General features: G+C 44.5%; 1 protein-coding gene across 8 annotated transcripts in view; it reads right to left on the reverse strand.

Annotated features, from left to right (window-relative positions):
* Positions 1 to 24364, reverse strand: part of AKAP13 (A-kinase anchoring protein 13) — a 258664-nt gene that overhangs the window by 150966 nt on the left and 83334 nt on the right. For all 8 annotated transcript variants that reach the window (XM_036278132.1, XM_036278131.1, XM_036278130.1 and 5 more), the window contains exon 3: positions 12050 to 12197. In XM_036278132.1, the coding sequence (XP_036134025.1) occupies positions 12050 to 12197 (148 nt within the window). The remainder of the gene's footprint in view (positions 1 to 12049; positions 12198 to 24364) is intronic.

The raw sequence follows: 24364 nt of genomic DNA on the forward strand, positions 1-24364 counted from the left end.
AGAACGAGGAGCCACAATGCCTATGAGGCGAGAAGAACCGGTTCATGAACCACCACGATCAGTCTTCCTATAAACACACAACTCGACCAGCTTATCCGACTGCCTTCCGAGGTGAATTCTTCCTATGAAGGTGTAAGAAACTGAAGCACCCTCTGCCTGTGTGCGCGTGTGCGTGTACACCTATGTATGCAATTCGACTCAATATCTATTTTGAACTTATGCAATTAATATATGCAATAAAATTAGAAAAAAAAACCTTTCATTGAAGGGCAGCTGGCCTAATTACATAAGACAATCATGTCAGTAGAAACGAGTCAACTCCTTCAGGTAGTAGCAGGCTTGGGTATTTTTCTGGCAGAAAGTGAATGCTTCTTTTCAACTGTTCGAAACATCAAAACCCAGCTAGACAGCCACCACGCCCTGGGAATGGGGATCAGAAGACAGCCACCAAGCCTGGGAATGGGGATCAGAAGGTAGAGATGAGTAAGGCCAGGAGAGGCTCCGCCCTTGCGAGGTTTGCAGTCTGTAAAGGGGACCAAACAGTGGCAGAGAACAGCCGAGCAGGTCACCATGAAGTGGGTCCCGTAAGGAACACACGCAGTGCTGTTGGTGGCAGAGGAGCAGTGTTTCACAGGTGGCAGGGATGGGACGACTTCACAGAGGAGGACCTGTCGACAGGCACCCTGCTCCCAACCCCCAGCCCCGGGGGTTCTTCAGTGCACACCCTCAGAACTCAGGTGCACAGGCTCCATCTTATCTGCTCTAACAAACACATATAATACTTGCTCTGTGCTAAGCACTCAGTGCTCACCAAGTAGCATTCATTTACTCCTCATTAGCAACCCTGCGTGGTAGATGCTATCATCATCCCCATTTGCCAGATGAGGAAACCAAGGCACAAAAATATTAAGTAATCTACCCAATATTGTAAATCTCCTGAAAGGCAGAATTAGGACTTGAACCCGTTTCCTTGCTCTAGAGTCCCCTCTACAACCAACATTTGTGGTACAAGAAGAGTTCAAAAGAAAATGTAGGCGGGATGAAAGAATCAACAGGAGAGGAATAAACACCTGTTTGCCCTGGTCGGTTTGGCTCAGAGGTTAGAGCCTCGGGCCCAAGGACCAAAGGGTCCCAGGTTCGATTCCCGGTCAAGGGCAGGGGCCTGGGCTGCAGGTATGTGATCCCTGGCTTGGGTTGAGGTCGTGCAGGAGGCCACCAATCAATGTGTCTCTCTTCCATCGATGTTTCTCTCCCTTTCTCTCTCCCTCCCTTCCACTCTGTCTAAAACTCAAAGGAAAAATACCCTCGGGTGAGGATTACAACAACAAAGAACCGTTATGCTCGATCCTGGCTGCAAGGCTTCTAAGTGGTGTAACCGCGTGTCGCCTCTGCTGCCCTGGGCTTCCGGTTCAGTTATAACATGGCCTACGGGTGGGCCAGCTGTGAAGTGGGGGGTTTTACCAGGCAGGAGAGGAGAAGGGAGAGAAAGTTAGGAAGAAATTCCAGGAATAGGAAATTGTCCAAAACACAAAACTGGAAGTGAAGGTAAGCTCAAGGGATGGAATAATCACTACAGTACAGCTGCAGGGGACATGAACTTGGCCACATCCACATCCTTAGTGACAGGACAGACCTGGGTTTCACCCTATTTTCTTCCTGACTAGCTATGTCCCTGAGGTACATGACGACCGCTCCACCACCTTTAAATCTAGATCGTCTTGTACGTGAGGAACAATAATTTAGAAGAGTGCTCTTAAATTCTTTAGTACTATCTCCCAAGACAAGATAGCTTCATTTCATTTCCAATTAAATTAGATCAGTAAATAGATATACAAATGGTAGGTAGGTAGATAGACACACAGACACACAGACACACATAGATAGACAGATAGATAGATAGATAGATAGATAGACAGACAGACACGCACACACACACATAGATAGACAGACACGCACACACACACAGACAAATGTAGCAATGTGTATTTCAGTCAGAAGAAATCATTCAAAGTAAAATGCTGTGGTTCTCATTCACGAATTTAACCAAAAATTACAGCATTTTCCCATTTACTCAGGACTAAACTAATTTATAAATTCTTGTCAGTTTTTTGAAGTAGATAGGAATAAATATCAATGAAAATGAAAACCACAGGTTTCACAATTCAGTGATAACAGTAGGAATAATTTGGGATCCAAACCGAATCACTTTCCAAATTCAAACCTGCTGTGTGTCTCGGGAGGCGTATTTCACTAACCGAAGATGACACCGTGCACTGCTCCCTCCCATCTAAGCAGGCCTGACTTCTTTCTCACTAGTCTGCACCCCCGAAGGTGAGAAACCTGAGACCTTGAGCCAGAAAGGGAGCGAACACCATCCACTGCACTGCAACATGCCCTCTGGGCACGCGAGTTCGTGCCACGTCCCAGTTCCTCAACCCCGGCAGAGGGCACACGCATGCGCGCACGCAGAGCAAAGCGTGGCGAAGCGATGCCACCGAACTCAAAGCCAGAAAGCACAGCAGCGGTGTCCCTGCACAGAAGTCTGCCTGCAGTCGCTGAAATGACTTCACCTGGCTGGGCTGGGCTGGGGCAAACGAGGGGCAGAGAAACAGAAGGTGGGGGCATCACATTGCGTGTGCCAGCAGAAGCGCTTAGCAACGTGGGCATCCATCTCTTTCTGCTGCTTTAGCAGAGGAATTTGTTAGACAGCGGATGGGTGGTCCTGGCCGGTGTGGCTCAGCGGTTAGAGCGTCGGCCCGCAGACCAGAGAGACCCAGGTTCGGTTCCCACTAAGGGCATGTACCTCGGTTGCAGTTTGTCCCCGGCCCTGGTTGGGGTCGTGTGGGTGGCAGCCAGTTGATGTGTCTCTCTCACATCGATGTTTCTCTCTCTCTCTTCCTCCCTCTCTCCCTCCCGCTCTATCACAAGACAAATGCAAAAGTGTCCTCGGGTGAGGATTACTGGCAGCTCTGTTTGCTACAATGAGGAGGCTGACTGTCAGAAAGGCCATGACATCGATACGTAGTAGCAGCTATCAGACCGTTAGCCCAGTGTTTCCCCTTCAGACGTGAAGTCACAATCTAAAGAAGAAACTATGAATCATCTTAAGTGCACTGTGCCATGAATCTGGAACTTGTTTGCTATGATTGTAGGCTTCTTTCTCCAAAACGGAGGATTAAAAGAGGCACGGAGAACTGAGGGTTTCCTGGATTCGTCCTCATTGAGCTGAAGCGTGAACTGGAAGAGTGACCACCGATCAAGAACACTGTCCAGTCTGGAAATGGACCACGCCAGGCAAGCGGGACTCCTCTCTCACACCAGTGTTTTCTGTTCGGCTCAAGTGGTTCTTAAGATTTTTTTTTTATCCTCACCCGAGGACACTTTTCAATATTTTGTTCAGACAGAGTGGGAGGGAGAGAGAGGAAGAGAGAGAGAAACATCAACATGAAAGGAAAACATCGAGTGGTCACCACCCACACGACCCAACCAGGGCCGGGGACACACTGCAACCGAGGTACGCGCCCTTAGCGGGAACCGAACCCGGGTCTCTCCGGACCGCAGGTCGACGCTCTAACCACTGAGCCAAAATGGCCAGGGCGCAAGATTATTTTTTAATCCTCATACCCTTTCAGATAAACCGTGGAGAGAGAAAAAAAATCAACATTTGAAAAACGAAGTTATATCCCACTTCTAGGAATATACCCTAAGAAGCCTGAAATACCAATCAGGAAGAATATATGTACCCCCATGTTCATAGCAGCACTATTTACAATAGCTCAGATCTGGACACAGCCCAAGTGTCCATCAGTAGACGAGTGGATAAAAAAGCAGTGGTACATGTACACAACGGAGTACTATGCAGCTGTAAGAAAGAAAGATCTCTTATCCTTTGAGACGACATGGAGGGACCTAGAAAGTATTATTCTAAGTGAAATAAGCCAAACGGAGAAAGATAAGTATCATATGATCTCACTTATTTGTGGAATATAATGAACATAATAGTCTGAGGAATGGGGTAGTCCCAGAGACGTGGAAGTGGGGTACAGACTGACAATCCCCAGAAGACGAATTTTTTTTAAGTTATATAATATAGACCCAGTAAGAAGACGAAAATCACTCCATACGCTCACATAAAACCTCTTGCTATGATACATTAGCTCTAGAGACATGACTGTTTGCAGGGGCCATCAGTCTTATGATTGCCCCCGTACACACAGAAATGCAAGGTATTAGCTATGTCTACATTTACACTGCGAAGACACGAGATGAAAAGCCATATCCACTTCAGTATAATAACCACCATTTAACTGCTTTTATGTGAAAACAGAAGCTGCAACGGAGAGAAGGGGAGCAAGGTTTTCAGCCAATTCCATGGTGTTTTCCTTCCACTCAGTTCTCTGGTAACAAAGGAAAATAAAAACCACAAGACTTTTTAATAGGGAAGTTCTGAAAAACTAGCTGAGCTTCTTCTGAAGCAAGTATGCCTGGGGAATTTAGAGAGGGAGAGAAGGGAGAGAGAGCATTAGAGAAACATGACCTACACTTGAATTTTTCAAACTGCCTTCTGAATGAACTGATTCCCACAATCAGGTCCAGTTCATTTACAACAGAAATATAAAGTAAATTATGGGGTGGGAGAGATCTGTTCCTAATTGAGAGAAATAAATTAAGGGGCCCTGAAGTATGCTGGCAAGTAACCTACAGGGTCAGAAAATAGTAGGGCTGAATCTCATCCTCCACTGCAGACAGTCTGTGTTTTCCTGGAGAAGTCCTTCAACAATGAATCCTGTTTGCTTGTGCACAGAAGTATACCATCACCGGGCATAAAACTGCTAGTTGTTGTTATTGGCTATAAATTCCCCAGTCAGCTCACTCAAGGAAAACAGCCCTAATACTCTACAAAGAGCTTCTGCAACATGGCCCGGTGACACTGCGCAGCTGAATGTTGCCTCTGGCCCTGCAGAGCTGAGAAATGGGAAGGAGGAAGAATGGAGCTAAACAAAAACACAAGGGCTACCTAGGTGAGAAACAAGAGTTTTAACTGGTGTCCTCCCGAAAGCATCTAATCCAAACCCTTTTTAGCTCGCGGGTCAGGAGGTGTGTGCTCATGAGGTTAGGAGAACTTTTCCGCCGGCTTATCACACCGTGAAGCACCCGTCCCCATGGAAACGAAATATTGCTACAGATAAACAAAACTGCTGAAGCATGACCCAAGAATTACTTCATTTCCTATTATGCTAAAAGTGGCACACATCCCATCCGGGCGTTCTCTTTTGAGGATGAAACAATTGGGACTTTGTTTGACCGGCGCTCCAAAGAGGAACCTCTGGCAGTGCCCGCTGGGCCAGCCAAGCCCAGACCCACTCAGATCATCCTCCAACAGAAAGGCTGCATTAGTGGTCCACGGGGGAGAATATAAAGGCAATGGATTCTGAAATCAAAGTATGAGAATTTGGTGTCTTTTTCTTCCCTGTGACGTAGCTAAATAGGGTTCAAGGACATTTTTAGTCTTCAGACCCAGACTCAACCAGGAGATGGGATTAGGTGCACAAGTACACTGGCGGCCTAATGACAGATGTACAAATCTGGTACATGTGTAAAACGCCTCTCTGTGGACATGAGTATTTCAGCAGGGCAGGCGGCGGGAACAGCAGGCATACGAATTTCATCATGCACATTTTGGCTAATAAATGCTAAAAATTTGATCCGCTATATTCCAGCCTATTAGTTTACAGCCATGTTTCTCAACCTTTTATCTGGTGTCATCCCCCTAAAAAGAGTTCTTAGACATTTTCTCTATTTGCCCCATCCCATAACATTTTAATATTGTAATTATGCCATATATTTTGGGTGCATATCTGTGCTTTATATATAAAAAGGAGACTTTTTGTCCCCCTCCCTAGAGCCAATTTTCGACGCCTTGGGTGGAATTATTGCCCTCACTGCAATGCATGAGCTAGGATTCCAATTCTGCACCCTTAGCTCCAAGGTGATTAAATAAATACACAATTTGCACATAAGCGTGACAACCAGGACAGTAGACAAGAGCTACATTTTCCGTTCAACTAATTCTCTCTATAGCCACTGTATATACTGACTAGCACTGACACAGCCATTTAAGTTTTTTAAAATATAAACTCATATCTGCCTACAGATAAGTCTTACAGTAGGAGTATTTTAGAATGGGGAGACTGTTAGAGAATGCCCAGTAAAAGAAGAAATAACATCACTTTGGCAAACAGGAAGGTGGATCAGAATTCTCCCGATCGGGCCAGTTTAAAGGCTACAAGTTCTTTTCGAACGTTACTCAATTAGGCAAAGTCCAGGCCTCTGGTGCTAGAAACAGTGCTTGGTAAAGAAAGACTGAGACGCTGTGCTACAGCTGGTCCGCCTGCTGACACATGGGCTGCAGGCACAGATTTCTACGTAAACCCAAAAGGACTTCTGATCATGGTAAATACTTTTTGCTCTTTTCATTTTTTTCCCTTTATTGATTTTATTTATTTACTTTCTTTATTGATTTTTTTTTAGAGAGAGAGGGAGAAAGAGACAGAAACATCAATAAGAGAGAACATCGACTGGCCGCCTCCTGCAAGCCCCCCATTGGGGATCGGGCCCACAACCTGGGCATGTGTCCTGACTGGGAATCGAACCAGTGACCTCTTGAAGCATGGGTCGACGCTCAACCACTGAGCCACACTGGCCAAACTATTTTTTTTTTCCTCTTTTAAATGAAAAATCTACTTTATGTGCAACCTTCCCTTTGATATGTGCAAAAGAAAAGAAAAATACAAAAGAACTGGGTCAAATGTTGAGTCACTGAAAGTCTGTAGTTTTCCCGTCAAACAGAACCCTTGCTGTGAATTCTAAAAGTAATTAGTAGACATGCTGAAAAAATATTTCATTTTATGAGTCTGCCCAAAGCCTTTCACAAAATTAGTATGCAGCATCCACTAAACATCCCGCCTCATTTTCCATTCTAAATTATCACTTGCTTGGTCTAAATTCATTTAATTAATAAAAATGAACACAACAGACAGTGTTCCATACCTCCCCAAGAATTAATCTTCTAAGGGTACTCAGATTTCTTTACATTACTCACCAGTCCTACATTGGTCTTTAAAATATATATCAGCTTCACTTCCAGAGAAAAATCACTGTTTAGTTAAACTCGGATTTGAAGTGGGATTTGTTTTATATGAATAGAAGAAAATAGAGGTATTTTCATTTACAGCAAATGCCACACATTTTGTTTGTAGAGATGTATTTCCATTTCAGGCTGCATTTCATGGCACATTATATTCTTTTCTTTTTTTTCACATTATATTCTTAAACTAGCCAATTCAGAGGTATTTTGATTGCAATCTTTCTTAATAAAACTTTATTAGTACACAGACGGCCTTATTTTTAAAAGGAAGAACATTATTTTCAAACAGTCTTCAAGATGTATTAAAATCTACGATGTTATGCCCTGGCCTGTTTGGCTCAGAGGTTAGAGCGTTGGCCTGCAGACCTAAGGGTCTCCGGTTTGATTCCCAGTCAAGGGCAAGTACTTGGGTTGCAGGTTCCATCCCTGGCCCTGGACGGGGTCATGCAGGAGGCAACCAGTAGATGTGTCTCTCTCACACCGATGTTTCTTTCTCTCCCTCTCTCTCTTTTCCTCTCCCTCTCTCTCTTCCCTGCCCCTGCTCCTCTGTCTTTAAAAAAAATAAATAAATAAATCACTGGAAAAATATCCTCAGATGAGGAATGACAAAAAATGAAATAAAATAAAAAGTACTAAATATGTTAAAAGGAACATGCTCACTATAAAGCATTCAAACAATTCAAAGGCAGATAAAGTAGAAAATCAAAGTCTCCACCTAAGTGTCCCCTAATAGGTCACTGCTCTCAACATACTTTATTAAAAAGAGGAAGCGGTATCACGTCCACAGGCTTCCAAAGGTAGTAAGTCAAGAAAAGATCACTCTTAACAGTCTTTACAACTTCTTTATAATTAAACACACACAATTCATTGTAAACGTCTCCCCAGAAAACAAGCAAAACAGTGAGAAAATAGCAAAAACAATAACTTCAAAATCTGAAGGCAAAGAGGTATGTTTTTTTTTTAAGGAGACAATTTAGAAATGTCTCGTTCCCCTCCCCATTAAAGGTTACAGACTAATACCCAGAAGCAGCTGCCTTTGGAAGGTCAATCAATCATCTGGTTTTAGTAAAAACGAAAATGTTACAAAACACTGGCAGCGAAACACACAGAGAGCTCAGAGAAGAAGCAGAGCCAACAGCCCGTATGAAATATGACATTAAAAGCGAGAACAAGGCACAAGGCTCTTTGTCTTCCCGTCGTCGGCCAGAATGACCAGGAACTGCAGTCAGTACCACACGTGAGCAGAGATCACGCAGCTGCAAACAGACTGCACATCGGTCCAGTAACTCGGATCACAAAGCAAGTTCAGAATTCCCATGAAGACTCTTGACTAATCTGACACAGCCCTCAGCAGACAGGAAATCTGAGGCTATCAATGCGGCGGACACACAGGAATGATCAAACGTCGCTCTGGCTCTGGCTTGTTTGGCTCAGCAGCTGCTTCCTAGTCAAGGACACGTGCGTGGGTTGCAGGTTCGATCCCCGGCCCCAGTCGGGGTCGTATGGGAGGCAACAGATTGATGTGTCTTTCCCACATCGATGTTTCTCTTTCTCTCTCTCTCCCTTCCTTCCACTCTCTAAAAAAAAAAATCAATGGAAAAAATATCCTCAGGTGAGAAATTACAAAAAAAAAAAAAAACAAAGGTAGCTCTGGAAAGAGGGCACAGACTCCAGCCCAAGCCAAGAAGTCAATTCAAGAAGGCAGAGACTCCTTGCATTTTTCAAAAGAAAGCGTGCATGCATGAGTGTGTGTGTGTGTGTGTATGTGTGTGTCCCCGCACACCTGCACGACCTTCCAAGAAGAGTAACTTCTAAGAACCAGAATGAGTGGGGACACAGAGAAACACTGTGCCATTGTGTAGTAGGGGATCCCAGAACAAGCCTTCTTGGCTTACACCAGTGACCAAAACACTCCAAAATCCATGCCCTCAAGAAGGTGCTACTTCAGTAGAAGCAGGTAGAAAATCGGTTATGATAAATAAAATAAATAACGAGTTAAAGGCTGGAAGTACTTGGAGAACATAAACCAGGGATGGGGACAGGGAATAGAGACGGGGGCAGTTGTATATTTACAAGGTGGACAGGACAGGCCCCCCCGAGAAAGGGATATCTGAATGAAGGTAAGAACCAAGTCTAAGGCGTCCATAAAAACGGACGTGAGGCACTTTGAGTCTAGACTAAAACATTAATGCCATGAATGAACAAGAAATTCAAAACTAAACTTAAGCCCCAAACTGCCCATCTTCACCCTTTGAGAAACTGCTGTAGCCGGTGTAGCAGCTCAAAAAGACAAGTGACGACCAGAGCAGCGGAGTCCACTCAGAAACCTTAGCTGACCCAGTTAACAGAGCTTCTAACTTACCAACTGACGACCTCACCCGTACCCTTGCATGCACTGCTACACGTGAAAGGCACAAGTTCACTTGCCTGGCTTGCTTGTACAAGAGGCTTTCAAGGACTCTAATCCTTTGTCACCTCTGCTGCGACTAAGCGTCTCATAGGAGCACCCTGGCTGAATTCAGGTGGTAGGAGAATGTTCAGGCCAACTGGGGGGCAAAGGGGACCAGTTGTTGGGCCCTGTGGCATAACAGAGAACAGGGGAAGTAGGTAAAGTAATAATTTAAGGGGAAGAGAGTAGCTTAATAGAAAATGAAGGAGAAGGAAGGTACTAGGATTCTAGGTCGCAGACAAATGGGTCAGGAGTGATTTCTGAGGATTGGATCAAATCACAGGGAAGCAGCAGAGTATAGTATCCATTCTGGTCGGCTGGGGTCAGAGCACATAGGCACTCAGAGTCCCCAAGGAAAAGACACCCAGATATGGGTAATGCTGGGAAAGACCGGTCCTGAGACCTACTGAAGAAGTGTCCGAACCCAAGGCAAAGGGAGACTTGGAAGTGGAGTTCAGAAAGGCAGGCTGGAGACAGCACACACGGCTCAGGTCCACAGAGAGCTGCTAGGCTGTCAGACAAGTACAGTGGGTTTGCAAACCCAAGGAGATCAACCTGCAGCCAACCCTAACCCAAGGGCCAGGGAAAGTGAAGGAGCTGCGGGGCATATCCAGCTCCACCAGAGGCTGGGCTCTGCTGCTCCCGGGACTGAGGACCTCGGGGAGGGCACAGGGCCACATCCTCCATATTCGTCCCTCCTCTTACAGCTCCTGGCATTCGCCTTGTGGATGATGCTTTCCCACGAGCTCACACCCCCACCCCGAACGTGACCTCCTACAGTGTTTACAATTCAGGAAGAAGTGCTTTTATAAGAACTGCCTTCATTCCTTTCCCAATGAGAGCCCGATTCTACCGAGCTGGGGAGCTGTCCCCCACATACGAAATGTTTAGCAATGGGGACTCTGCGGGTGCCTGCTGGGGAGTGGCCCTCAATCTGCAGATCAGCCTTCGTCACACCATATGCATCACAGGAAACAAACGAGTGCAGATTTGGGTTACCAAGGAGAACACTTAACACCCGTTAGAAAAGGAATCAGTATCTGTCCTGCACTCCTTAACTTTCCAATTCCTAAAAATTTACGGGGAAATAGTCATAGAATTACCAAGAATCTTTAAACCCTGTATTTTAAAAACTCATTTTTGCCAAGTAGAGAGATAAATACAGATTTCAACTGTCATAATCCCAGTTCTTGAATGTGGTAAAATTTCCAGGATTTGGTAGGCATCAGACATGAAGTTAATTTATATAAAATAGCACAGCGACAAAAAACTGGCACTCTGGTCCCATACTGGTGAGACCAGATATTGAAGACTTTTTTATACCATCTATTTAAATAAAGTGGAACCAATGTTATAAACACGCTGGTAGAAAGAAATGTTTCAATAAAAATTAAATCCATTTTATTCTCTGAGGAAAACCTGTTCAACTGTCAACGCTTTTTGGGGGGTCCCCTTAAATGTGCTTGCTTTTGTATGATAATAAAAATTGGCCAATTGTTAACTTTGGAGCAAGGTCAATTAAGAAAAGAAGCTCAGCCCTGGCCGGTTTGGCTCAGTGGTTAGAACGTCGGCCTGTGGACCAGAGAGTCCCGGGTTCGGTTCCTGCTAAGGGCACGTACCTCGGTTGCAGTTTGCCCCCCGCCCTGATTGGGGTTGTGTGGGTGGCAGCCACTCGATGTGTCTCTCTCACATCAATGTTTCTCTCTCTTTCTCTCTCTCTCTCTTCCCCCTTCTCTCCCTCCTGCTCTGTCTGAAGATAAATGCAAAAATGTCCTCGGATGAGGATTTAAAAAAAAAGAAGCTCATGTCCAAACACAAATCACTTCGTCTTCAGATATTAGGTCAAAAAACAGGCATCATTGTTTTAGCCATTTCTGTGGACATAGCAGTAACTTAATGACTATGTAAAAAAAATTCTTTTAATAAGTAAACATTTTCCTTTTAACTCTGTTAAACTTATAAATGCAACAGTAAAAAAAAAGTACTTGTTCCACCATGAACTACAATTTGTTCATTTGGGGAAAGTTTGGCTTTTATGGAGATTTCTTTAAGTCTTTCCCCCACGGATACTGAGGGATGAGTTACCTTTGCTTTTTGCCGCTCTGATGTTCAGAATCAAACATGCGGTCACACCACAGTAACACGAGAGAGCTTTATCTTCTGCTTGTGTTTTAGTTTTCCCCAAATCTCAACATTCCAATAAATTAACATTTCTGCTGAGCCTGAGTTTTAGCTTTCAATGTATGGCACCATTTCGTTTCCTTTATTTCCAGTTAGGGTCAGATTTTTGTGGAACAAGCAAGACAGGACCAAAATACTTCATTTTAAAATGTAGTTAAAAATAAAGATGTGACCATAGTTCCAGCATCCGGATCCACTCCATACGAATGAACATAAAATAAAAGTGTTCGCGAACAAGTAGAGGCTAGTCAAAATTCCACTCAAATACTCACCAGGAGTGATGGTCTCCAACATATCAGAACTGACCTTCCGGGTACTTGTACAGTGATGGAGGGTGGAACCCGAAAAGACCAAGTAAAATACTACATCATCCTCCACTTTGTCTTCTTCAGCGAGCAATACAGTAACGACGCAATCACCCTAGGAAAGGGAGAGATGGACAAGTATGCGTTTAGTAAGGTTCCGCTTGGGAATCTATATTTATACAACATCACATTTAAGGGGAAAATCAAATGCATCATCTAAACATGCCCCATGCTAGGAGGTTCATACAAATGCAAACAGTGATGGAGCGCTTACATATGAGTCAGTATTCTAGGCACTAAGAATACAAAATAACAAAGTACGATTTCTGGCCTCTCTAAGCTTACATTTTATTGCAGGTAGTGAGACAAACAAGTAAACTAGCAAGATAACAGATGGTATATTTACTTGATGAACAGGGGAGAAAAAGGCAGAAATCAAGGAAAATCCAAAAACAAGGCAGAGAGGATGGAGGTGTACCGATTGAGTGACAGCCCATTCTGTGCTCAGAATGTCCTAGCCTCTGTGTTTCAGCTGCAGCAATAATTCTCTAAATTCTCCATCCTAGAAACCACTACCAAGCCCACCATTCTCTCGCAAGGGGGAGGGTCTCTGCCAGAGCTGACCTGGGAACCGCAGAGTACAAACAACATAAGCTTGTGCACAGAAATGAAGGTAATACTGTCTCTCTTTACAGCTGAAACAGGACGGGGCAAAAGTAGGTTTACACCAGTGAGCGCGCAAAACACGGTTCATTCGCCCTGGCCGATTTGGCTCAGCGGTTAGAGCGTCAGCCTGCGGTCTAGAGGGACCCGGGTTCGGTTCCCGCTAAGGGCATGTACCTCGGTTGCAGTTTGTCCCCGGCCCTGGTCGGTCGTGGGGGTGGCAGCCACTCAATGTGTCCCTTTCACATAGATGTTTCTCTCTCTCTCTCTCTTCCTCCCACTCTACCTGAACAGAAAATGGAAAAATGTCCTCAGGTGAGGATTAAAAAAAAAAAAAAAAAAAAAACACGGTTCATTCTTGTATTATTATTAATTACTGTGTTATTGTCCATACAAACAACTGTGAACCTACTTTTGCCCCGCCATGTATATAAAAACTCTTGGAACGTATTCAACTTGATGATAATCTCCTTATTCTACTGTATTTCTTACAATTTGTGTTTCCTAACCACCTGGGATCCCACTTTTCTTTATACATCCCACCACTGAACCGTTGGAGTCAGACAAAAATCTTGGGCCAGGAACTTTGCCCATGACTCTAACTATTTAAAAACATTCTTTTAGCAGTTTTATATGTTAATTTTTTTTTTATCCTCACCCGAGGACATTTTTCCATTTTTTTTGTTCATATAGAGTGGGAGGGAGAGAGAGGAAGAGAGAGAGAGAGAAACATCGATGTGAAAGGGACACATCGAGTGGCTGCCACCCGCACAACCAACCAGGGCTGGGGACAAACTGCAACCGAGGTACGTGCCCTTAGCGGGAACCGAACCCGGGTCTCTCTGGACTGCAGGCCGACACTCTAACTGCTGAGCCAAACCGGCCAGGGCTATATGTTAATTTTTTTAAATTGAGGTCTGTGGCTACATTAAACACATTCTATGAAATACAGTCCTAAGTACCATTCTCCCAACCATAAACATTATATAACTCGTGTTGTAACCATAAACAAAAGAGATTTACAGTATCTTACTAATGCACTATGGAAAAATCAATTTAGAGAAAGCCATGCCATTTCAGCCTTCAGTAGGGGACAGAATGCTCATTACTGACAGTATGTTTCTCCCTTTCCATGGTAGCAACAGGAAAGCCATACCCACAAGAGACCCACGCCACCCTGTGGCCACAAGGAGGCCCCGCGACGTACTGGAGCAGAAACACACACTGACAACAAAAACCTTCAAGCCAAACCCAGGATCAAGGCTATCGACAGAAATGCTCTGATAGGCTGACGGTGGAAACAGCGTTCAAAATATTCCCCGAAGCTCAAATCCGCCGAATGTAGCATGTAAGAAGTCAGAATGAACTAACTACACAGAAGCTGTAACTTACTGCCAAGTTCTAAAACACCCGAACACACGGAACAGCACAGACTTCGGTCACTACAGTTACACTTTAGACGCGTGTATAGAGTCCCTTTCTTGGAAACACTTTGGAAAAGTTTAGGCTGGTGAAATGTTTAATTTCTCAAGGCACTGAAATAACATTATAACCTGAAAGAAAAGGTGTAAATGCAAGTTCTGAAAATTCATCCTCTAGAGGCTGATCAATTTGACCCACGGCCCTAAGCCAGCCCTCTGCTTTGTTTCTGTTTGACTCAGAGCTGAGAAAGGGTTTTTCACATGTTTGAATGTTTGAAAAAAACCCACAGAGAAGTAGCTTCAACACGTGTACCTCACATGACAATCAAAGTTCAGGGTGAATAAATAAAGTTTTATTGAAGCATAGCCACACCCATTTGTTTACATGTCTATGGTACTTTTGCACTAGAATGGGCCGGCCACAGCAGTGTTGAGTGGTTGCCATGGAGACTGTATGGCACTCAAACCTAAACAATTTCACAGAGGAAAAAAAAAAAGTTGTTTTCACCTAGATAACACCTGGAATTCTAAGAACGTTTCTTCCTTTTCTGGATGAAGGAATTCCTCTCTGGGGTCTGCCTTCTTTTAACTGGGGACAGGGGAGATGGCTAATGAGCAGTTGAAATCCTTTTAAGAAAGCTCTAAATATATCAACCTCTCTTTTCATCCCCAAGGCAGAAGTAAATAAGTTTCTAATTGTTTTCATAGCTTTAATCGTTTCTTTTCTTTTACACTAAGTCAAACTAGCTAAAATATGGAGTAGAATGGGAACACAGAAGCCTCCATCACGTTTAAAGTCACTGGAAATTTAGATTCCAAAGGCACTTGGAATTAAAGTACCTGTGTTCCCTGGAAGAGTATTCTCTGGATTCTGATAGCCACTGAGAGTAAATAACAAAAATTCTTACTCTGCATTTTCACCAAGACTCCAATTGTACCAGGCACCTTGGATGACCTGAGACATGGTCTTGAAAGATTAAGCAAGTGGAGTGGTGATTACAAAATCAAAACAAAAACAGATTTAAGTAAGAATTTTTGCTGAGGTGGTTGCTTTAATTACACCCTCCTTGAGGGATACCCGTGGTAAATGATTTTTCTGTCCAAAGGAAGAACCAGCCCCACAGAATAAAGAGAGAAATCCATCGGAAAGAGATAAATCCATCGGACTGCCCAGTTAACAAGTCTGCCCTGTTTCTAACTACAAGAGCAACTTTCGAAACATTCTTGATTCGCCCTGGCCGGTTTGGCTCAGTGGTTAGAGCATCAGCCTGCGGTACTGAGAGACCCGGGTTCGGTTCCCGCTAAGGGCACGTACCTCGGTTGCAGTTTGTCCCCGGCCCTGGTCGGTTGTGCGGGTGGCAACCACTCGATGTGTCCCTTCACATCGATGTTTCTCTCTCTCTGTTCCTCTCTCTCCCTCCCACTCTACCTGAACAAAAAATGGAAAAATGTCCTCAGGTGAGGATAAAAAAAAAAAAAAAAACATTCTTGATTAAAATTTGAGTTTGATCCAACCCCAGAAGAGACTGCATCTATCTCTACTTCTCCAATATTTTCCATGTTTCTTCAAAGGCATCCTTGAACCTGACAATTTCTTCAGGGCCGTAATTACTTTTGCTGACAGATGACACCGAATAGAAAAGAAAATCTATACTAGGCCCCATTTTGTAAGTACAGGTGATCCCCAAAATATAGCACTGTAGTCCTAAATGCTACCAATCAATCACCTTTGCCAATAAAAACCGGTTTTGAATGGTAGCTAGGATCTCAGTTTCCCACCTTTACTCATTTATATAGTAGACATACTGCTGTATTAACAGGATTATAGTAACCTTTATACTCATTAATAAGTGAAAAAAACTTCCCACTGATACATCTAAGAATAGAGCTTCCTTTCCTGGATCAAGGATTTCTTCTCCACGTGAGGCCCAACTTCTTGCTGGGGGACTCTCCGTGCCCTAAGATGCTAGTTACATCTAGGGCCTTCTTTTAACTGGAGACAGCCACTTAATGTGGGGGAAATAAAACAGCGACAGGAAAGGCATTTGAGGGAGGAGAGAAAGTGAATTACATACAGTGTGCCGGTGGGTGAAGGGACACGGTCTTGGACCCAAGATGTTAGGGGAAATGGGAAAATGAGACAGGAGATTTCGTGAGAGGAACGGTAAAAGAATGGACAGCACCGATGTGTTAGACAACAAGACAGTGTTAGCCACGAAGTCTGTGGCGGTGGACCCACTGAGCAGCAAGATAACTGCAGTGGTACGCGACAAGGCTCGAACAGGGGGTAAGAGGTGATCACTCTATTTTCAGGAATTCTGCTAACCAACTGCTAGATGTCACAACTACATGATATAAGCTTATTATGAGATCATGCTACAAACCAAAGTAATAAATACTCAAAACATCAGTATTTCATTATTCGATCACAACTACTGCACGGCATGCGTTCTGCTGTAACAGTGTGCTATTGCACACCTTGCACCAGCGCGTGTCTCTCGCCAACGCTGCACAGTGATGAGGCGATGGCAGCCCGCCGTCAACCCTCACGGGAGTCTGTACACGGAAACTGACAAATGCTACAAACAAGAGCTCCCCTGCCTCTTTGTAACCATAACTGAGGACAGGTCAGCAGAAGGTGGGTGTGCCGGAGCAGGCCCAATCGGAGGGGTCACGGCTTAGGAGGCATAAAAGCGGGGAGGCTTGCTACAACAGCAAACCCAAGGCAGACGCAAAGCATCTCAGGTTATGGAAAACAACGCTGCCATAGTTCTGCTCACAAGGTCAATATTGTCACGACCTAAAGTCAGTCTGTTTTCGAACTTTCAAACTTGGCTTACAACTTGCTAGCATACCACAGTGGTACAGTATGGTACATCCCTTCCCACCCATTTAACCTGGGGTATGTTAAATTCTCTGTGCCATCCACGAGGGGTGGCTCCGTTGGGTGGAGCATCGTCCTGGACACCAGAACGGCTGCAGGTTTGATTCCTAGTCAGGGCGCATACTTAGGTTGCAGGTTCTAGCCTGGTTAGGGCATGTATGGGAAACAACCAATAGATGTTTCTCTCTCTCATCAATGTTTCTCTCTCTCCCTCCTTCTCTCTCTCCTTCCCTTTCTCCCTCCCCCTTCCTCTCTCTCTCAAATCAATAAACATATCCTTGGGTGAGGATTTTTTTAAAAAGTTCTCTGTGCCGAAAGAGAGGACAACAATCATACCTACCTCATCAGGTTGTTATAAGAATTAAGTGATTGATAAAAGTAAAACATCTAAGGCAATGCATGGCACATAAATGTTCAATAAATGCTAGTTATAGTAGATGTAATGTATAATGGCTGCAAAGTACAGCATGGTGACTATAGTTTTAACTAGTTAGAAACACTTGTATATTTGAAAGTTGCTGAGAGAGATCTTAAATTTTTTTTTATTGATTTTTAGAGAGAGAGGAAGGGAGAGGGAGAGAGAGAGAGAAATATCGATGAGAGAACATCGACTGGCTGCCTCCTGCATGCCCCCCCACTGGGGATCGGGCCCACAACCTGGGCATGTGTCCTGACCGGGGGTCAAACAGGTGACCTCTTGGTGCAGGGGTCGACGCCCAACCACTGAGCAACACTGGCTGGGAAAGAGAGAGAAATCTTAAAAGTTCTCATCGCAATAAAAAATTTTTTAAAAAGTAACTGTATGTAGTTAATGAATGTATTAACTAAATTTATTGTGGTGACCATTTCAAATTACATACATATACCAAATTATTGTGCTGTATACCTAAAACAAATACAATGTTATATGTCAATTATATCTTAATAAATACATATAACTATTATTTATCAGAATGTAAGCTCCAAAAGAGCATGTCTTATTTACTGAAATATCCCTTTTGTCTAGAATAAGTAACAGATGCTCAAAACACACATTTGGGGGGGGTGGGAAGAAGACACCAAAATTTTAATAGCAATTATTTCTAGATGGTGGCTGAGGCCAATTTTAATATATTCCAAGCTTTCCTGTGTTTTTCCATTTCTTTATTTATTTTTTAAATACTCTCTCTTTTTTTTTTTTATCCTCACCCGAGGATATTTTTCCATTTTTTGTACAGATAGAGTAGAAGGGAGAGAGAGGAAGGGAGAGAGAGAAAGAAACATCGACGTGAAAGGGACACATCGAGTGGCTGCCACCCGCACGACCCAACCAGGGCCGGGGACAAACTGCAACCGAGGTACATGCCCTTAGCGGGAACCGAACCCGGGTCTCTCCGAACCGCAGGCTGACGCTCTAACCGCTGAGCCAAACTGGCCAGGGCTCCATTTCTTTTCAATAAAGATTCATACTTGAACCTGAGTAGGCAAGAAATACAGCTTTGTGAGGTATGTACTGGGAGAACATCGGGGGGAAAGGTAGAGAATGACATGTTACAAGAAGCAAATGTTCTAGAAAGAGATATCTCACAGCAGTACCCTAACAAGGAGAAAGAGAACAGAGACAAGGAAACCGTTTGGGGAAAACATCACGAAAACACGGTGTACGGTGTGATGATCTACACAGAAACACGCGTGAGAAAGGCATTCTGTTGAAATCTTTGGTGGAATACGGTAAGGGAATGAATGGGGACTGGACAGAGACAGGAAGAGTCAACATGCAGCCACAATAACACAGCAGGTGGTTTCTCACTACAAAAAAAATGGGGGTGGAGGGTGGGGTGATTGGTGAGCAAGAGGACAAGCTGTAAATGTCAAGTTTCCTATAGCAGTGGGATGGAAAGTGTAAATGTTATGTACCCAACAGGCAGGCAGGCAGGACAGGCTCACAAAGGCTCTAGGCTGGTGAGCAGACCTGGTGGTCAAGCTGCACTGAGTTAAGAAGCCTTGAGAACAGATGAGGTCTCCGTGGTAACAGAGCCAAGGACCAGGCCCTCGGATTCCCTGTGGGTCAGGAAGAGGAGACTGACCTGGAGAAACAGACGGACAAGGACACAGCAGCCAGAGACGAGGAAAACCCAGAGAACAGAGGATCAGTGATGCCACCAAGGTTGGCATTGAAAGGTTTGCAGCATTAAACGGAATGATTTTTAATTAATTTATTTTTGTTACAGATGTTTCTCCTTTTCCCCCAACTGATTTGTTTAAGAACAGGCAATGGAGGAGAGATTTGAAGACAGAGAAGCAGCAAACTCAAGAACTGCTTCTTTTTCCTCCAGACTTTTGTTGTTGTTGTTAAATCCTCATCCAGCCCTGGCCGGTTTAGCTCAGCGGTTGGAACGTCGGCCTGCGGTCTCGAGAGACCCGGGTTCGGTTCCCGCTGAGGGCACGTACCTCAGTTGCAGTTTGTCCCCAGTCCTGGTTGGTTGTGCGGGTGGCAGCCACTCGATGTGTCCCTTTCACGTCGATGTTTCTCTCTCTCTCTCTCTTCCTCTCTCTCCCTCCCACTCTACCTGAACAAAAAATGAAAAATGTCCTCGGGTGAGGATAAAAAAATAAATAAAATAAAAAAATAAATCCTCATCCAAGGATACTTTTCCATTGACTTTTCAGATAGAGATGAAGGGAGGGAGGGAAGAGAAGGAAAGGAGAGAGGGAGGGAGGGAGGAAGGGACATCGATGTGAGAGAGACACACTGATTGGTTGTCTTCTGCAGGACCCCAATCGGGGCCAGGGATCGAACCTGCAACCTAGGTACACGCCCTTGATTGGGAATCGATCCCTCAAACCTTCGGTCCTCAGGCCGACACTCTAACTGCTGAGCCAAACTGGCCAGGGCTAAATGGGTCTTCTGACAACATAACGTTCTTCTATTGCCCAGAAATAGGATCCTTTGGACCCCAGAGGAACCCAAACTCAATGCACTGGGAATGATGATGAGACTTACCATATTTCTCTTACGTAATGGCAGCCACACTCAGCCCTTTGCCACCAAAAACGTAATACTTATCTTCCTGTTTCAAGTCTTCCAGAGAGCGCATTTGCTAAACTGAAATAAATACCACTTCTAGATTCATGATCCACGAACGCGGGGCACTGGACACGACGCCGAGCAAGGCAGGGGGGGGAGGCTTACCCGGGGCCATCTCAGCCACAGGCCATGAAAGAAGCCAGAGGAAGGAGAATTCTCTTGCCTGATTTCCAGTTCCGCTGGAGACAGACCCGAGTTGCAGTTGCGTGGACAGGGATGACGCGTGGGAAGAGGGGAAGGGCTGCGGACTGAATCCAGCATCATTCAGGAAACAGCTGTCAGATGCGAACTGTTCTGAACTCTGGATATAACGGGGGCTGACAAAATGTCACATCACACCGGCAAACCGCAAAGAAATATCAATCTTCTTGCATTTCTGGCTTTGTGGGTGCCCGAGTGCCACTCCTTACATCGGAACTCGTTCGGAAGGAGAATAATACCACAACTTTCGTTGCAGGAAGACGCTTGAGCTACACGTGTGCCACCTAACCTGCAGGAGTGTTCCAGGAAAATGAAAGGCAGGTGTATACGGCACGGTGGTGGCAAAGCGAGATTCTGACCATCTTTAAGATAACAGCGGACATAAAGGGATGACGTTGTTGAAATCGGGCTAGCTTGGCTTTTCTGGGCAATTAACACCATTACAAAGTGTGTGAGAGTGTGTGTGTGTGCACACACCACACACACAAAAATCTTCAAAATTATTTAGCATCCACTATTTCTTTTTCTCTTTTTTTGGTACGTGCCCCTAGCGGGAACCGAACCCAAGACTCTGGTCCGCAGGCCGATGCTCCAACCGCTCAGCCAAACCGGCCAGGGCGGTATCCACTATTTCTTAAATGCAACATGCTACTCACTGACAGAGTATCACGCAGGTTAGTGATGTATAAAAAACATGGGCTCGGGAATAAAAGAACAGACTCGGTCATGAAATAGCCCCGGACCTGACAAATAACCACTGACGATTCATTTGGTCATATCTTCATACAGTATTTATTGATCGTCACACATATGTCAAGCACTGTTACGAATGAGGGAGTGACCATGGAAGGGACAAGGCCCTTGGCCTCTTAGAGCTTATATTTTAGCAGGTAAGACAATCAAATTATAAAAAGTAACATCAAGGGGAAAGTTCTGTTACAAAGAATAAGACAAGGCGCAGGGTTCATGTGTGTCTAACGGAGGAGGAGTAATAGGCTGTTACAGACAGGGTAGTCTCTCCCTTAAGTGGGAAAATATTCGATACTCTCCACTACCCTCAGAATAAAACCGACTCTCCAGACTGGGCAAAGTCCTTTTTATAAAGCTTTCTTTAAAATATGCCTCAAAGTAGCTCAAGTAACATTAACAGAAACCCACAGAGAAATTTATTGGCTTTGGGCATAAACTAAATTGCTTCCAAAGCTGATTTCAATGTTAGAAAACATTAGACGTGTAAAGTTCTCCTGTATTTCAATCAGGCTAATCTTTTGCCAAAGACACAGTGGTCAATGAAATCCCGATAACCTGCCTTCTTCATCTGTCATCCACCCATGTCTACACGCCAGCCCAAAGCATCACCTTTCCCAACGCTAACACAAAACGATTATTTTGAATACTGCTACCAACCACAATCAAAATTCATACTGTCTTCCAGCTTCATGACTGGGTGGGTAACACTAAGATGTACGCAAATTCTTAAAGATTTCCAAGCACCACCTAAACGGTCCATTAAAATAAAACCAGCAGATGGCGCTCAATAAATCTGTTGAGTTCTCGGTGGTTTCAGGACCCATTCTCCCTCCTGGGGAAGAACCTTGAAACTTCAGCTGGAAAAGGAGTCACATCACAAAAAGTTAGGAAATCATGTAATACACAGTTCTTTCAATGGAAAGTTTCCTTTAAAAAAAAAATGTTTTTAAAAATCCTAAGAGTCTAAGTTTTTTGTTTCAATATACTCTGCTTCTCAGTCTACTCTGGTTTAGGCAAAGCTAAATTGGTCAGAGGGTGTTGGCTGGTGGCTAAAAAAAAAAAAAAAGCCTCTCCCTCCCACAAATGTTTCACAACTCTCTGGAACTGCTAGATTAATTAGGTCAACACTTAAAGAGACAGTCTCTCCCTTTGCTATAGGGACCAGATACTTGGGTAAAATGCAGAGAACGTAGTATTTTAATTAATTCTTGATAGAAACTTAATGAAAGAATTGGAAGTGATTAAATAAATCACTCTCTCTCCTCCCGGAGAGCAGGTGGTTGAGAGGGGACAATCTAATTAAAATCTAACAGCTTGACTTCTGTTCTCACCCCTAGCTTTCCTTGGTCAGTTCCCTTAGCTCGTCTAAAAATCATCCATGACACTGGGTCTCCGGGCTTCTGGGCCTGCCCTCCACACACTAGGAAGCAACACAAGAGTCTCCAGAACACAATGGATGCAAGTTCCTGGCCTGAAACTCGGGGACAGCCAACGGGTAACATGCTAACCCCGGAGCGTGTCCCTTCAACTCGCCGCCAACAAGGCCCTCCACACCTCACCCTTGCTTACCTCTCAGCCGCCTGTCCCTGGCAGTGTCCTCAAACACTCACTGCTCGCTATGACAGACCGCAGCACTGACAGATAGGGGACACTCCGGGGGTTTAAGCGTCACTCTTACTACTTGCCTCACCGCTGGGCCTCGCTGCTCCCTTTCCCTGTCGCACCCTCCGCTCACCTGACTAGGGGTCACAGCGAGAGAGTGGAGCATGCAGCTAGACAATGCCTTTCCTCCCTGAGCAGACACCTGGTCCCCCTTCCCGGGGCGAAAGGCGTCTTTCCTGATGCAACATCCCACGCTGCACCCCCTGCACCCAGATCAAGATGATCTCCGGGTCCCTGGGCTTGTCCGGTTGGGGCAAGTACGTGGGCGATGCCTAAGGAGGGAATCCGGCAGGTCAAGTGGAACCACACCTGCTGGGATCCTAGTCCCGGCCCACAGGACAACAATGAGGCCACAGACAACAGACACTGTCAACAGCACACGACGAAGACGGGAGGCTGCAAAGACAAGACCACGCCTGGGCTCTGGAACCTGGGGAACACCAGCTGCACTCGTCACCAGCTCTGGGACCGTTTTAGGAACTGTCCCTAATGCTTTTTTGGTACGGCTAGCGTATAAATCTGTAAGGGTAGAAACTATTGCAGCCACATATCTTAAGTACCTGTGACAATAATAATGGCTCTTTTTATAAGGCACTAACTGTACGGCCTGTTGTCAAATGTCTCACACAGAGGAGGGTTACCACTGGATCCCTCAACAATCTTATCAAGTAAGTACTGGTATTTTTTAAAAGTATACCTAGCAAACAAACAGGCACAAAATAAATGTTCCCATTCATTGCCAGGGACGTAAAATTAGCTCCCATTTCAGAATCTCCAGGTCTTTCCTTCCCTTAAAACCTCTTCGAGTAAAACATGTTATTTCTCAAACAAAGCCAAGTTAAGTAGCAAAGTTTGCAATGTTTTGGTTTTATTTCACTATGGGTGAAGGACTTTCACTGGATGGAAAAAGGGGCTCTCTAAAACTCTAAAAAACAGTCAGACGGAGTGCAGAAAGAGTAAGAAACAAATTATTCGTTTTAAAGGTAAATTACAAAGCTTCCTTAAAGTTGGCTAATCTGTCTGATTGATAACAAATGGCCCTTTTGCATTAAGCAACCCACAGTACTTATAAACCCTAAGTACTGAGAAGACCGAGTCTCTATTTCTGATAACAGCAGCATTTTTCCTATCCAGCATAACCGATAAAACCATTTCCCATAAAGATCCAGTTGTGTTTTTTTTTTAAGTTTTCCTTTCACACTGTCAATTTAAAAAAGAAATAAACTAGCTTCCTGAAAACCTATCGAAGGTGCCTTACACACTGCCCAGCCTTCTTAAATACAGACAGGGAAGGACAGGAACACTGGACAGCCACCATGTCCCAGGGTCTTCACATGTGGAGACAATAGTTAAGTGCTGAAGGGTGATGATACATGGGAAGCACTCCTCCAAGTACCTGGTCCTTAGCAGGTAGTCAATAAATGCTAGATACTGTTGTCATGTTAACATCATATTTAACCCTCGCAAAAATCCTATAATGCAGCTATTATTCTGCGGCATGTTACACAAGAACCTAAGGCTCCCAAGGCCGGTGAGTGCAGGAATTTAAAGCCACATCCACTTAACAACTGAGCCCCTGAACTTTGCTCTGCAGAGGTTCTCAAAGTGCTGACCCAGGAGCACCAGCGTCACCC

This window comes from Molossus molossus, unplaced genomic scaffold (assembly GCF_014108415.1).
Source record: "Molossus molossus isolate mMolMol1 unplaced genomic scaffold, mMolMol1.p scaffold_m16_p_24, whole genome shotgun sequence".
Lineage (NCBI taxonomy): Eukaryota > Metazoa > Chordata > Mammalia > Chiroptera > Molossidae > Molossus > Molossus molossus.